This window comes from Leiobunum rupestre, chromosome 7 (assembly GCF_980474605.1).
Source record: "Leiobunum rupestre chromosome 7, qqLeiRupe1.1.hap1, whole genome shotgun sequence".
In the NCBI taxonomy this organism is placed as follows: Eukaryota; Metazoa; Arthropoda; class Arachnida; order Opiliones; family Sclerosomatidae; genus Leiobunum; species Leiobunum rupestre.
Window position 1 is genome coordinate 25,821,094 of NC_143390.1, and position 14,821 is coordinate 25,835,914.

A 14,821-nucleotide genomic window follows, 5' to 3' on the forward strand; every position below is an offset into this window, starting at 1 on the left:
ATTGAAATAATGAAATGCGTCTTTTATTCTTTTCAATATTTTGAATTTTTTGCGTTAAAGTTGGCGATTATTAACCAATATCCTATTGAAATAATGAAATGCGTCTTTTATTCTTTTCAATATTTTGAATTTTTTGCGTTAAAGTTGGCGATTATTAACCAATATCCTATTGAAATAATGAAATGCGTCTTTTATTCTTTTCAATATTTTGAATTTTTTGCGTTAAAGTTGGCGATTATTAACCAATATCCTATTGAAATAATGAAATGCGTCTTTTATTCTTTTCAATATTTTGAATTTTTGAGTTAAAGTTGGCGATTATTAACCAATATCCTATTGAAATAATGAAATGCATCTTTTATTATTTTCAATAATTTGAATTTTTGAGTTAAAGTTGGCGATTATTAACCAATATCCTAATGAAATAATGAAATGCATCTTTTATTCTTTTCAATATTTTGAATTTTTGAGTTAAAGTTGGCGATTATTAACCAATATCCTATTGAAATAATGAAATGCATCTTTTATTATTTTCAATAATTTGAATTTTTGAGTTAAAGTTGGCGATTATTAACCAATATCCTATTGAAATAATGAAATGCATCTTTTATTATTTTCAATAATTTGAATTTTTGAGTTAAAGTTGGCGATTATTAACCAATATCCTATTGAAATAATGAAATGCATCTTTTATTATTTTCAATAATTTGAATTTTTGAGTTAAAGTTGGCGATTATTAACCAATATCCTACAGAAAAACGTAAAAATCATCATGGTCCTACATTGCAATAAGATTGCGTTCGTCACGGTAAAACTAATGAATATCAACATAACTCCGCAGATATAACTATTTCATAAAATTCTGAGAATCAAATCGGTATAATTTTCCTTAATTTCGCAAATTCTTGGCATCCCCAAACAATGTTCATAGAAACAGGAACCAAATCTGCCGAATAAACATTCCTTTCAGGTAGAAATATTAGATTTAACTAGAAAACCGCGCGCGGATCTGCCGATGGTGGATTTAACGAAGAGAGAGGGCTTGCCCGGCCAGACGTCATCGGGTGACGTCGTTCCCCCTTTCCATGTAGGAATTTCGCTAGGGGGAACCTTTTGATTGGTTGCTCGTCGCTTTGACGTCACGGCGCGCGCTTGACTCGAGAGAGGAAACGCGGATTCTAGGCTTTCGGCGTATATTATAGGCAGACGCGTCTCCCTTCCAGATTCAGAAAGACTTTCGCATCCATCGAGCGTTGTCGCCGCTATCGACGTTGTTTTGACAAATTTCAAAAACTATTTCACTGTCGCGAAGACGGTGTCCGTGGTACGCCCCATTTTAATTAAGTCACCGTTTCGCGTCTTTAAATCGAAGCGGAAACTGTCGACAACCATTCCGATATAACAAACATTTTAATTTGTGTGAAGTTTTGATGCGTTTCATGGAGAAAAGTTACACTATGCTACAATTGATGATAATGGTGAGCGATTACTTTTGATATTAATAATTGCTATTTAATTTAATTGCCATTATTTAATTAATTTAAAATTTATTTGTTAATTACGTGAAATGGAAGCGGGAATTTAGATACCATTATTGAACTATAATATAACTGTTTTTGCAAAAAGTAATTGGAATTAGCCTAAAGGTTGGTTTTCACTAGGACAGAAACAGGACGACGGCGACGGAGGACGCAAAAATATTGTATTAGGCCTAACGGGAATTTTTGCGTCGAAGCTAACCGTCGTGGCGTTTTTGGACTAGTGAAAACTAGCCCTGACGGATATTTTTTGCGTCAACGGTCGCTGTCGCGCCGTTTTTGCCTTAGTGAAAACCAAACTTATTAAACCTTTGTCGTCCAACTTGTCTAGCAATTTTTGTCCCTCCAACTAATCGTGAAAATAAGGGATAGATAAGATAGCGGAGCGAATGTCTCGCGTGGGTGGTGGGGCAATACGTTAATTTCGATTCGCCGCGTGTTTATGCAAATAATGGGCGCTTGTTGGCATAAAATTATCCGCTTTAAATTCGGGCAGTCGGGAAAATTCGCGACGGAAACGTCAAAATTTATCTTCATCTCATTGCCACCGAAATGGAAACCTTGAAAGTAACGAACGTAACATAAAGAAATATTACACCCAGCAGGGGTGTCAATTTTTCGAGTCGCGCGTAATTATCGTTACCTCAAACTTCGTTTAAAGACGCAACACCGCGTATTAGACCCCGGTTGAAGCTAACTAAAAGTCAGGCCGTTTATCGCGAATCCGTAACGCGTAGATTCGGAGTTGCGATTTCCGATTTAGGCCTAAGAATAACTTTCGTTCATGTAAATCGCATTAAGATATACATCCTTTCAAAAATCTTGATGTTCAAAATTTCCAGCGTTCTATTTGTACTGGCTGGAAAAGATTTCGCGCGATGGAATGTTTCATTATGCTATCTGTTATTTAAATCTCTTCTTAATGGTTGTTTTAGAGTCATATGGACTTACTCCTTTCGAAGGTCGCTTGACAGTTCGTATTTAAGCTTTTCCTGCCATCTAGGAGCCACAAACACAGCACCCCACACGAGGAGAACGCAACCCGTCAAAAGTCGTGCATTTTCTCGCGTACATTTTTCATTGGTTAGACGCTTTAGCGCCTGCTGCCGTCGGAAGGGGAAAATTCGGAAATTGTCTTCCCCCCTTTCCGTAAAACACTCAGCGTAAAGGTTCGTCCAATTAAATTTGTACACAACACTGCGTTCTCCTTGTGTTTGTTGTTTACTTCGATTGAGGATATGGTCGTGATGTTTCCTCGGAAAATCCTGACTGGCTTTAGAACGCTTTATCACAGTGATTCTCAAATGGAGCACCATGGAACCCCAGAGCTACATTTAAAATTCTGGGGTTCCACGAGATTTTGAGCTGTGCTATGATAAATGTGAAACTGAAATGGGGTTCCACCTAGGAGCAACAAACACAAGGAGAACGCGGCTAGCCTTTAAACACGCGAACCCAGTGTTGTGTACAAATATCATTGGACGAACCTTTAAGCTGAGCGTTTTACGGGCGGGGGGGAAGACAATTTCCGAATTTTTCCCTTCCGACGGCAGCAGGCGCTAAAGCGTATAGCCAATGAAAACTGCACACAATGAAATGCATGACTTGTGACGGGTTGCGTTCTCCTTGTGTGCGCTGCTGCGTTTGTTGCTCCTAGTTGCCACGAGGTGACATAGGTTGAGAACCACTACTTGACCATCTTGTTTGGACGTAATCCATCATACAAGGGTACTATAGAGTATAGTAGCACTCCGTAGCTTTGGCCATGGCCGCCATTGTGGGCGCGAATTTTTTATGAATAGGAAAAAGCATGGCAATTTCACTAATGTTTATGTTGGAAACTTTAACAATATTCCATTCATAAAAAGCGTTAGAACTCTCTAAAGGCGTAAATCTCAACTAAATCTTTAAATATGAAAAAAAAAAATTGAATTGGAAGGATGTTTTTATTTTGAACCCGAATGGCGTACGTGCGGGTGGCTTTAATCTAAAAATAAGATATTTTCCTCGGAGCAGATTGGTGATGCCGTTTGGGGGAGCGGGTTCCGTTAAGATTCGTCTAGAGTTTAGCCGCGCTAAAAATAACTCTGTTTTTTTTACCCCTCCCCCCGCCAAACTGTTCGATATATTTACCATCACTCGAGAAGACCCGACTATTATGAGTAATCGAGATTAACGTTTTCTTCCTGATGGGTGGAGCTTCAATTTTTCTTCAATACGTAATAGCAGAAGTATATAATATATGACTTACGAGAGAAGTGTCCATTTAAACCTCAAAAATTAAACCTTCTCAGGGTTAGAGGAGATTTTCAATGGGTTAATTGAAAGTTTTTGCGGCTAACTTTGTGAACTGTAAAATTCCTTTGGCCACCCTGAAAATATGGTTTATAAATAATAAACCATATTTTCAGGGTGACTATTTTTCCTATAAATAAACGTCCTTCGTTTTTCTCCCATATTTTCATTAAATTTCCTATCCTACCCTATATTTTAACTCAAAAGTCTGAAGAAATTAAAATAGTTGATATTTTACCCTTAGAAGTCTTTAAAACATCCTAGATTTTAAAGACGCTTATTACCGAGACTGTTCGATTATAGACTATTTCTATCGGTTATCAACTTTATTTTAAAGGTAAACCCCCTTTAAGCAATTTTAACAACCGTTTTCTCATATTGTATTATTCATTTTCTCCCATTTTTACCCATAATTTTTTTCCTATATTTACCTATATTTCACTGATAAATTTCCTATAATTTCTTTAAAGGATTTTAAAATATTATATGGTAACCCTGTATTTTAGTCTGTAATAGTCTTAGAAAGTTTCTATATGATGTAAAACAAAATATATCCCGAAACGTATTTGGAAAAATCAGCGGCATCCTGAAAAGGTTCATGGTTAAACACGTACTTCTCTCGTGAGCTAAATATTATAAACTTCTGATAACAGTGCTATCAGACTTTCGTAGTTAAGGCTCACGGTTCGTATATCGGTGAATGTGGCTTCAAGGACCCCATATGTTGGCTGTGTCACTCACAGAGAACACCGAATCCTAATTAACCAGCTTATCTACTTATTTAACCCCTTCCTTCATCCATTACGAGTGAAAGTGATGTCACGATAAGACCCACGATTTTTTCTACCAAATTTGTTCCTGAAAAATTCCCCCCGAGTGCAGTATCTGTCTCCAAAAGTATTGATTTAACTTTTCAATATATTTTTTTATATCGAAACCGGAAGAAACGCTACCCTCGCTGTCACAAAAACGGTGAGACCCAGCGTTGTAGAACTTAAAAATAACGCGTTACATAGCCATGCCTAAAATCGTATTAATTTTTCATATTTATATTATATAAATATAGAAAAATAAAAAATATTTATAATATATTTTATATATTTTTTTTCTATATTTGGATCACCGTCGTTCTAAATTTAGAATTCGATATTTTTATCTTTCAAAAAGCGTGCTGGGTTTTCGAACTAGCGTTATACCTGTGTATAGTGATATCAGATTTAGTTCGCTTTTGAGGCGATAGCGCTGGTAATATCTGGATTCTCCATATTTTGAGGGTACTTGATCTGCCAATATTTCAAAGTCTCTCCGCCTCACTCGCTACATCGTGTCAATAAACATAACGGGGCTAAGGACCCCTTTCGAGCCAAAAAACCCCTTTAGTCCCCACGTTTACGTGACAGAAGCGTTCGAAGGATAAGAAGGGGGTAATGTTTGCGTTGATTTATCGCGCCCCTTTAAATCCGAAGCTGTCGAGTAACGTAAACCCCCGAGAATGGGGCTTCGGGCGGTAACGCGCTCCACTCCTTCTTTTCCCCGATTCAGCGTCGTGAACCACTTCCCCCCCTTAACCAAACAGAGCGGGGATCGTCGGTGTACTTCAAAGGGGAGACGAGGGGGACACGGATGGGCTCGTATGTAAAAGACGAACCGCCTTGTCGTTCGCGGACTCGAAAATGTCATTTTCATCTCTGGGGAGTCGCGAAAATCGACCTCAAAACTCTAGTTTGCTAAAAATAGCTCCCCGTTCGGATCCATTCGACTCTCTCCTGGCGGTGATTCTTTTTCGGTTGAAGACGAGATCGTGGACCAGTCGACAGTTCCGTCGGAGTCAGGCTGCCGTTCGAGTCGCCACGTCGAACTTACCCCTTTCCCGGCCCGGGCCCGGGGTTCGCCTAACGATTTGGATGAATTCCAAAATCATTTGGAGAATGACGTGTTCTTCGCGTTTTTAATCATCCGAGGCTATCGCGGCCGCTTTAATTATAGCCTCAGTCAATGACACGCGGAAGGCCAACTGGCTTTCCAGGTTACTAGGCCTCCCCCGCCCCACCTTCGACGTCTATACGGTTATCTCTACTATTCATTAGCTATATATTCATTTATTCATTGGCTGGCCGTAATAAGGTTTATAAAGGTTGCGGCTTTCATCCGACAATAATTCGATTTCGTAACGAGGGACTCTTTTCATGGGTTACCCGCGGGACGTGGCCATGACGTACTTACTCTTACCTTTGTCTATATTGACTCGAACGTCGCCCATTGAGGGTAATACGCGGATCCGCATTCTTCTTTGGGTCTATCGCCCACGACACGTCTTCGGAAAATTTATATTTACCGAGGGGTCGGACATTTACCAAAATCCCGGACACTTTGTCTTAAATCGCAAAATCTTCTAACTCTCTCCAGGGCCGTAACCAGGGGGGGGCGGTCGGGTCGTGCCCACCCTGAACCGTATGGTTGTACGTACAATTTTTTTTATTTGTTTCCATTGCGTGCCCACCCTGAAATCCAATCCTGGTTACGGTGCTGACTCTCTCTATGGCAAATTAGCATTGAAATCCCAAAATCACTTCAAAAAGTAATGATAAAATCGCCAAAATCTCTACGAAATCCCGAAATCCCGTACAAAATAATGGCAAGTGTCCGACCCCTCGATATTTACAGAAGGTTTTTTTTACCTGTTACTTTCTAGCATAAATCTATAACTTTCCAAACCTGGTATTAAAAGCTTTGATTTGCCGTGAATCGATGGAAATAGGAGTTCCCTGAACAGCGTGACCCCGACTTACGTTCAAGTTTAGATCGGTTTATAAGAATGTCGAATTCCGAATACGATCGGTACCGTGGGAAGCGACGGACGCCAGTTAGAGTCATCCCTCTTCGGATGAAATTTAATATCTAACCTTCGAAGGATTTTTCCTATCAAATTCGCTTTCCAAACTTTCCGTCAAAGCGAATATTTTCAGGGACAGTTTTTTTAGCTCGCTATTTTTAGTCCACATTCTGTCAAGGCTCGTTTTCGGCTTTTTGCCCTTATAATAACTATCGTTTGGCGTCGAGTATAGCTCAAATTTTATATTACCGATAAGTCCTAAGACACGCGGTTGAAGAAACGTCCCTATAAATTTACTTCTTCCCGAACACCGGTGTACAGTAATTCCGCACTCCCCCAGGCGTTAATAGGACAAAATAGAATCTGAAATTTATAAATTGTGAACAATAAAATCACGTAATACGCAATTGCACTTATGTTTTCCTCGTGACAATGTTTGGGATCGTAGCGAATTGCCTAATTAGTTTTGAATAGACGACGCGATTGTTGAAAATTGGGACGAAATCTATTTTTATTTATTTTTATTTAAGTGACGTACGTCTTTTCACCAAATCGATGTGCCAAAAAAAATTGATTTTTTCCTTCCCGAAATCTTTCCATCATTTCAAGCCAAGTTAGTTTGGCAGTTACCTCAAAAACTAGAGTTGAGGTTTCAGTCTGCTTACGGCTCCGTTGGAACGTCACCATTAGCTATCACCCTACAAAACATTCGGAAAAGCTTTTTTTTGGAAAATAATGGGAAAAAGTTGGCTTCAAGCAGTCTGGCAAGACCGACCACCCAAAGTACCCTCCGACTTCCACAGAAATTCAGAATCCGTTGAATGGTAAAAAATATGAAAATATAAAAAAGCACGATGTTGCGTATTTGCCAGCGGCAGTAGGCGACATCAAAGATAAGGCCTTTATTTCCCTCGAATCGACAGTTTTCCATTTAAAAAAAGCTACGCCTTCCTTTTAGCGGTTATTGCGTAAGAAGGCGTCTTAAGGAAATTGGTGGTGGAGTGTGCGACTTCGATAGCGCTGCCATAGAACCAACTTCTCCTAGGAAGGAAGCCACGTGAGAGAAGTGTTTTCGCCTTCGCCGGGGCTCTTATGTTTTGATTAGGGCCTCTTGGAATAGCCTCCCTCCCTCCGCGACTGCAGCCAAAACGGGGTCTCGGCGGTTGAAACAATGGCGCTTCATTCATAAGCCTAATTCTCTCTCTCGCTTTTAAAAAACCTCTTGATGTCAAACAATGCTTTCTTTGCTTTATTACGTACTCATTGAGTGACTAAAACTACAATTTAGGCCTTTTTACATCATCGCGATATTTCGTCTAGTCACGACCTCGTTAGTCAACACGCCGACAAAAATAATACCATCTCTTCTGCCTGTTGATTCCGTAGAGAAACGACTAAACGTAACAACTGTTCCCAATTTCATGGCGCCATCTTCTTTCTTTTCCAGAAACTAAAATTCGTCGTTCGATTAGTTGGTCTAGTGTTTTTAGTTAATTATGGTTACGTTACGTTAGGAATATTAGTAAATAGTTAGTTAGTTAGTTAGTTAGTTAGCTAGTTTAAGTTACTGTAATACGAAGGTCATATCAATAGACCTTTAAATAAAAGATGATTCATAGCCGATTATAGAGTTTGCGCTGCTACGACTGGACATATAACTGTTTTGTCTATGGTTTATCTTTATACTGCCAAAGCTGAGAATTTTCTACGCATAGATCTGGCAGCATTTTTCAACCAGCGGGCAAGACAGTCAGTGAGGGGTTTATTTAAGCGCCTATTGTCTTGAAAATATTACTTGGATTGTTAAATAATTTTTTGCCATAGAAAATAGGGAATTATTGCTACGTCTAGTAGTTGGTTATAAGTTATATAAGTTACGCTAATACAAAGGTCATATCAATTGTCTTGAAAATATTACTTTTGGTCTTTGACTCATTGCTACGTCTAGTCACGCATTTCTGTAGTAGCCAAAATCGGATTCCAGAGCCGCGGCTAAATTACGTTGTTTTAACATTGCAATTTTCTTATTATTTTAGTTGATTTTATAAATTGTTTGCATTACCATTGACAAACTTCCAATCTTCCATCCTTAGAGCGTATGAATTACGGTCTTTATGGAAATTACAGATTCTAAACGACGGACTTTAATCCCTGACAGTTCGTGGTCTGTGTAGGCGATTGAGTGGATGCTTGATTCGGACGTTAACCTTCCGACGTCATAGACTGACCTCCAACTAGATAATATGATTTAATCTTTCAAGTTAAAATAGGCTATTTTGGAAACGGAAGCGGTTTGCTTTCCCTTTAAAATTATAGTCTGAAGCCAAGTGGCTGGCGCTTATTCTCGGCGGTTCTGTCCCGGTTCAAATTCGAGGAAATCGCTTTTAGATTGACGTCAAAGCGTCGATTTTTACCCCATTTATAAATAAACACTTTGCTAAGATAAATCGAAACTAGGCTCTTTCCCTACAAATCCCCGCCAGAAAAAGGCAGTATTTGTGTTAGAGGAGATGCGCTGAAAGGTCCTTCTTGCGGATTCACCACTTACTAATGTTTAGTATTAAAGCTGGTTTCACACTCGACGGAAAATATTCCGGAAAGACGATAATAAACGCCGAGCTGAAAATTGGTTCCCATTCGATATACCGTTATCGTTCAACTTTACGCTGCTAATTTTCCGTCGAGTGTGAAACCAGCTTTAAGCGAAACGCTGTAAACAGCCTTCCGCCGAATAAGAAACGAATGTGAAGGAATTAAATGTAAAGGGGACGTTTTAATTTCTGTAAAATAGTATTATTTTTTTTTAATTCGCCATAAATTTGGTCGTAAAGCTACATTGTGAAACTAAAACTTAGGTTGTCTCGATTTCTCCATACGATACTTCAAAGCCGAATGTTTTTTTTTGTAATCTTTAAACAGTAACTCTAATTGCAACGTGTTAGGCAATTAATAAATAGCGTATTCGGCCCACTCGACGCGTTTCAAACCTTGAGATTGCAATTTATAACGCGTCTGTCGCGAGGTAGCTGAGACTGGTTAGAATCTAGAATCGCGAGCTTAGTGACCGTCTTACTGCGGTACAATAACCTTGAACCTTCTTCTATTACGACGACCAAGTTCGTTCGCGTCCGAAATAGACTTTTTAACATACAAACGCCTTTTTCGCGTCTTGACGCAATTTGTTCAATATTTACCCGTTGCTCCATTAAGTTCATCGCGGGTCTATAATAATATAGAGCAAAAGGTGACTCTTGACGCGTGTCCGGGTCACGACGCCATTGTTCCAGAATCGAGCTATTCGGTCCTAAAATAACACACGACATTATTGCCCGCGAAATATTGCGCTAACACTTTTACATCACTTTAAAAAAATGTCGGAAGCTTTTAGTAAAATAAGTTTTACCTAGATATCAGGTAAAGTTTAGGGATAACCCCGGCTGAAAGGGAAAAAATAGTTTCGCTTTCGTGCTCGGGTTCCCAAAATAGATTCGCCCCTTGATCAATCGCGGCCTTCCAGGGAAAGGTTACCTCCGTTTCCCCCCTGTTTCCTCCCTCCCTGTCGCGTCCGCCGATGATGCGGACGGCTAAAACCTAGGCCGTTGCCGTGGCAACTGCCTTTCTTCACCTTACCTTCTCCCGCCCCGCCTCCATCTTGCCTAGATCAGTTCTACATCTCGACCAATTACTCGATGATAATCTTTTACGTAAGATTGTTAATAACGGAAACACGGGGGGATTTCTGTTATAAAAATACATTTGCGGGGATCATTAAAAGACATTATTATATTCTTAGGATTTATTTGAGATGACCCATTACGTAACTCTGGAGAGTTTCGCGATATCGGTTTTATCATTTTCTCTCGGTGGCCCTCTGTAAGGGCGCTACGCCGAAAACTTTCAAATGTCAAAGGAGCACCGTTTAGGTTTTTGGCAGAGTTTCGAAGGATTTTTATTTTTTATTTATCTCGTGACTTTCGGAGCTTTGTCCCGCGAAAAGAGTTTCAAGAATGTTCGGCGCGTCTTACCCAAAGTAATGAAGCGAATGGAATCAAAAATTACTTCGCGAAATTACCGGCAGGTGGCCTTTAAAGGGCACCCGAGGCACGACAATTCAAGCTCTCATTTTTTTGCAAGACGAGAATAGATCGTTGTAATTTTTATGATAATAATAACAATAATAACTTAAGCACCACCTTAGAGCCCTAAAATAATTAATAAATAAAATAGTGGAATTACAAAGGATTGAATAATAGGTACTTCAATAAATGCCGCTCTCTATTTCTATTATCCCGTACGCGCATGCGCGAGTCACTGAATAAAATAGTCACGTGTTAATGTTAGTTTTATTATTGTAGATAAAAATGATAGCGCGCGCTCGTTTTTTATTTAAGGAGGCGCGTGCGAAATTGAACGAGCCCTTCTATGTTGAAATATCACGCTTTTAAAAGTATGTCCTGGCTCTCTGTGTTACTTATTCTAGTCAAATCGCTGAACAGGTTTTATTTAAGCGTCTATTAGATCAATATTCTCGATAAATATCTACCCCCAAATAATTTTTCGTGATTGCCGTTCGCTAGCATTGGAGAAATCTTCCAACATTTTCGTATCGTCGATTTTCTCGATCTTGAAATTAATCTTGCCGCGTGATATAGAAATTACAATATTTATTATCTCGGCCGCTTTGACGGCGGAGACACTTATATTGTCACATTCTGGAGAAGAGTAATAACGCGCACCTGTTCGAGACACGTGAATTGACGGTCGTGATTGGGAGCTCGCTCGTATTGAAATTTCAACCTTGAAGGCTTTGCTCCAAACCCTCCCGTCTGGCTGACTTTAGCAAACACACGCGCGGATTTATAACGTCCATTAATCGTCCGTTTAAAATGGGAAAATCGGTTACTGTCAATTCGCCCTTTTCAATTGGACTCACCAGCCTAAATAAGAGAGCGCTTGACGGTTGATATTATTGGAAGTTATTTCGTCATCCTTTTTTCGAGAATCGTCATCGGTCACCTTTCATTAGGACGATGGCTGAAAAGTTTTGGCCGAAGGTGTAACCATTACGTAAGCCCCTCGCCGCGTTTTCGACTTTCTATAAAAGGTGAACTTAATCGGATTATAACCGGACATGTCCGGTTATGTCCATCCGTCCTCTGCCCCCCCCCCTTTCCCAACGAACGGCATCGTCCCACTCTCACTCATCCATCAGCTCTCTCCCCCGTCTCATCCCCATCTTTTTTCGTTCCTGGCAACCTTTCCAGCCGCATCGCTCAGTTCGCTTCGAGTTCCCTCAGAGTTTGATACACGGAGCAGCGAGGTAGTTTCGGAAATCGTAACGCGTCGAACGTTTGCTCTTCAAAGCCTTGGGTTTTCGTTGACGCGTTTCTTTCGTTGGCGCTTATCTCCCGGCGCGTTATAACCTCGGAAGTCTACGTGTAATTTACGAAGATGAAGTTTTTTAGATTACCCACTGTGAGTATATAAGGAAATATTTATCGCGTTATTTACCCGGTATTTAGCGTTGCCTCTCTTCAACGGCGATAAGCTATCTTTAACGTACATATTTTGTTTTTTCCATTAACGCGCGGGCGAGATTTTTATTTGTTGTTTGAAACGCGTAGTTTCTAATCGGAGATATCTCCTTCCTTTTTTGTATTTATAGCCAGTAAGCAAAACTAAATCGGCGGAATGCGGTACCACTCCCAGAGAGGACAGCGAAGAGAGGACCCCCAGAAGGAGTCGAAAAACATTGTAAGTATACGCTAACTCCACGCTCCGAGACTAACTCGTCCAAACGATAGAATTCAAATGTCACTTTCTTAATAGAGCTCAAGACATGAAGCTAAGGTTGAGCTTTCTGAGGCGTCGCAATACGGAGACGAATTTGCAACCGCAGTCTGTCCGACCCAGCACGGAGGACGCTTCGAAATGGGCCAAATCGTTCGAAGAGCTGACCAACAGTAAATGTAAGCTTCCGCCGTGTCTCTTCGTCCTTTCTACAGCCGCCTACTTTATAAAAATAGAAACTCCTTTTTCCAAGAATCGCGTTTGGCAGTCGTGAGTTTTTAACATTTGCTTTTTCTTCGCGTAGATGGTTTGGCACTTTTTCGAGCTTTTCTATCCAGAGAGTTTAGCGAGGAGAACATTGATTTCTGGCTGGCGTGCGAAGATTACAAGAAAAGCCGCCCCAATAAATTACCCACCAAAGCCAGAAAGATCTACCAGGATTACGTCGCCGTTCAGAGTCCCAAAGAAGTACGTCTACTAATTAAATATTTTCCAGACAATTACTGTCGTTCGCTACCAGGGCGACGACCCGTCATCGCGATAGTTTCTCAAATCCCTCCTTTTAACACGCTTTCAGGTCAATTTGGACCCGGCGACGAGAAACGGTATTTCCAACTGCCTGACGAACCCGGAGCGATCATCGTTCGACCCGGCTCAGCGACGCATCCAAGGCTTGTTGGAACAAGACGCCTATTTGCGTTTCCTGCAGTCCGAGCTCTACTTGGAACTCGCCCGTGACACGTCCAACAACGCCACCAACAACAGGTGAACGCTCCGGTGAACAGTTCACGCTCTATTGTCGCGTCTTCCCTTCGTTTCGATTTCTCCCAAGATTTTCTACTGGGTTTCGGAACGAGGGTCCGGCTGTTGCGAGACGGTTTTAGAGCTCTGACTTTTAAACTACTCGAAAGAACTATTGGCAGCGAAATGAACGAGTTGAGCTTCCCGTTTGGAAAGCCTTCGCGGATGATGCCCACCTCCGAATGACATCCGGGGCTGACGACGGTCGGGTTACGCGTGACCCCTGTGACCCGACCTCGCCGTGAAAAGCTGGTCTCTCTCTCTCCCAACGACTGAACGTTGCGCCACCCGGAATACTTGGAGGGGGCATCCCCCCACGAGTAATAGACACACTCAAGCGCAACTAGCGTCTATTATCCGCGTATTTTTAACTCTTCTCGGTCTATCTCTCTCTCTCTCAAACTTTAATCGTCATTTTAAGCGTAGTCTTTTCACTCCTAAAAGGAATATTCCTTTTTCACTTTTCCTCTCTCGGAACTCTTTGAGGCTGTGCGTAAAATGTGGTGTCCAATTCAGACAAAGCTGAAAACGTGATAAACTTCAAACTATAAATACTGAGAGTAATAACAGTCAACTTTCGGTGTTTTATCTGTGGTTTTTATTTATTTTATTAGGACAAAGGCCTACTAGCTTCGGCCTAACCTTCTGACCCCGGCGTATATTTAGGAAAGAAGCTGAAACATTCCACAATGAACTTTTAAAAATAACGATACGTAAACGGAAATTTTTACAAATTTCGCGGTGCAGGTCACTACGAAAACTAGTTACGGTTACGTCATTGTCTCGAAGATTTTGCTCGTTATTTAAATGAAAATGTATAATATCAACGCTAATTAACGATATTAATTATAGTTAAGCCTTTTATAGGCTGATGTATTAACGACATTGGTGTTTTACGTTCGCTGTCTCGAGCAATATGAAACTTTTTACTTTTGGTCTCAATCTTTAGAATTTCCTAATATAGGCCTGAACGTTGACTCGCGCGTAACTAATAAAAATCGAAGTCAATGTTCTTTGTCAAAGTCTACTTAGAAATGAAGAAATAACATTTTATTTATGTTGAATGTTGTAACTGATCATTTTTCAGTGCAATATAGGAAATAAAAAAATAATTTCAAATATTATTACTGCGTTTTCATTTTAAATTAAATATTCTAAGCCTATTGATCAAAGCCAAGATAGTCGCGAATGACGTCACGATGGCTGCCATAATTCTTGCTAGAACTTTATTTTACAAGCAGAACTTGAAGATAAGAGTTCTTACTAACCTTGCTTGTTAACCCAAGATTGCCCTTCGTGGTACAAGATAGTAAGTAAAACCAGAAGTCTATAATATAAGTTTGTCACTTTGGGGAATATTTTACTGACCAGGAGAGTACCCGAGGTGTTTATTGCCGATTTTGTTCAAAGTCGGGTGTGATGTAGACCTAGATGAGGTATGAAATTTCCCAAAAGGAGACGTTGCACTACCCATTCGATTTTCCATGGCAACCGAAAATGTTTTTTACCACTTAAAATAAAAAAATCTCCATTTAAAAAAGCATGGGATTTTCTCGGTTTCACA

At 40.2% G+C, this 14,821-nt stretch overlaps 1 protein-coding gene and 1 long non-coding RNA gene across 3 annotated transcripts in view; one reads left to right on the forward strand and one right to left on the reverse strand.

The window, feature by feature from the left end:
* The window catches only part of LOC149935392 (uncharacterized), an 89,112-nt gene extending 74,800 nt beyond the window's left edge, over positions 1-14,312 (forward strand). Inside the window, exons 4-7 of one of the 2 annotated variants that reach the window (XM_090154751.1) lie at positions 12,332-12,420; positions 12,496-12,635; positions 12,761-12,924; positions 13,034-14,311. In XM_090154751.1, coding sequence (XP_090010877.1) covers positions 12,332-12,420; positions 12,496-12,635; positions 12,761-12,924; positions 13,034-13,225 — 585 coding nt within the window. In that variant the 3' untranslated portion in view covers positions 13,226-14,311. Of the gene's footprint in view, positions 1-12,331; positions 12,421-12,495; positions 12,636-12,760; positions 12,925-13,033 lie in introns of both variants that reach the window. The other variant, XM_090154750.1, reaches the window with a different exon arrangement.
* Positions 8,078-8,918, reverse strand: LOC149935393 (uncharacterized). The gene is made up of 3 exons (XR_016472386.1): positions 8,729-8,918; positions 8,585-8,658; positions 8,078-8,116 (listed from the first exon to the last, which is right to left on the reverse strand). It is a non-coding gene; the product is annotated as an uncharacterized LOC149935393 (long non-coding RNA).
* Positions 14,313-14,821: the final 509 nt, after the last annotated feature.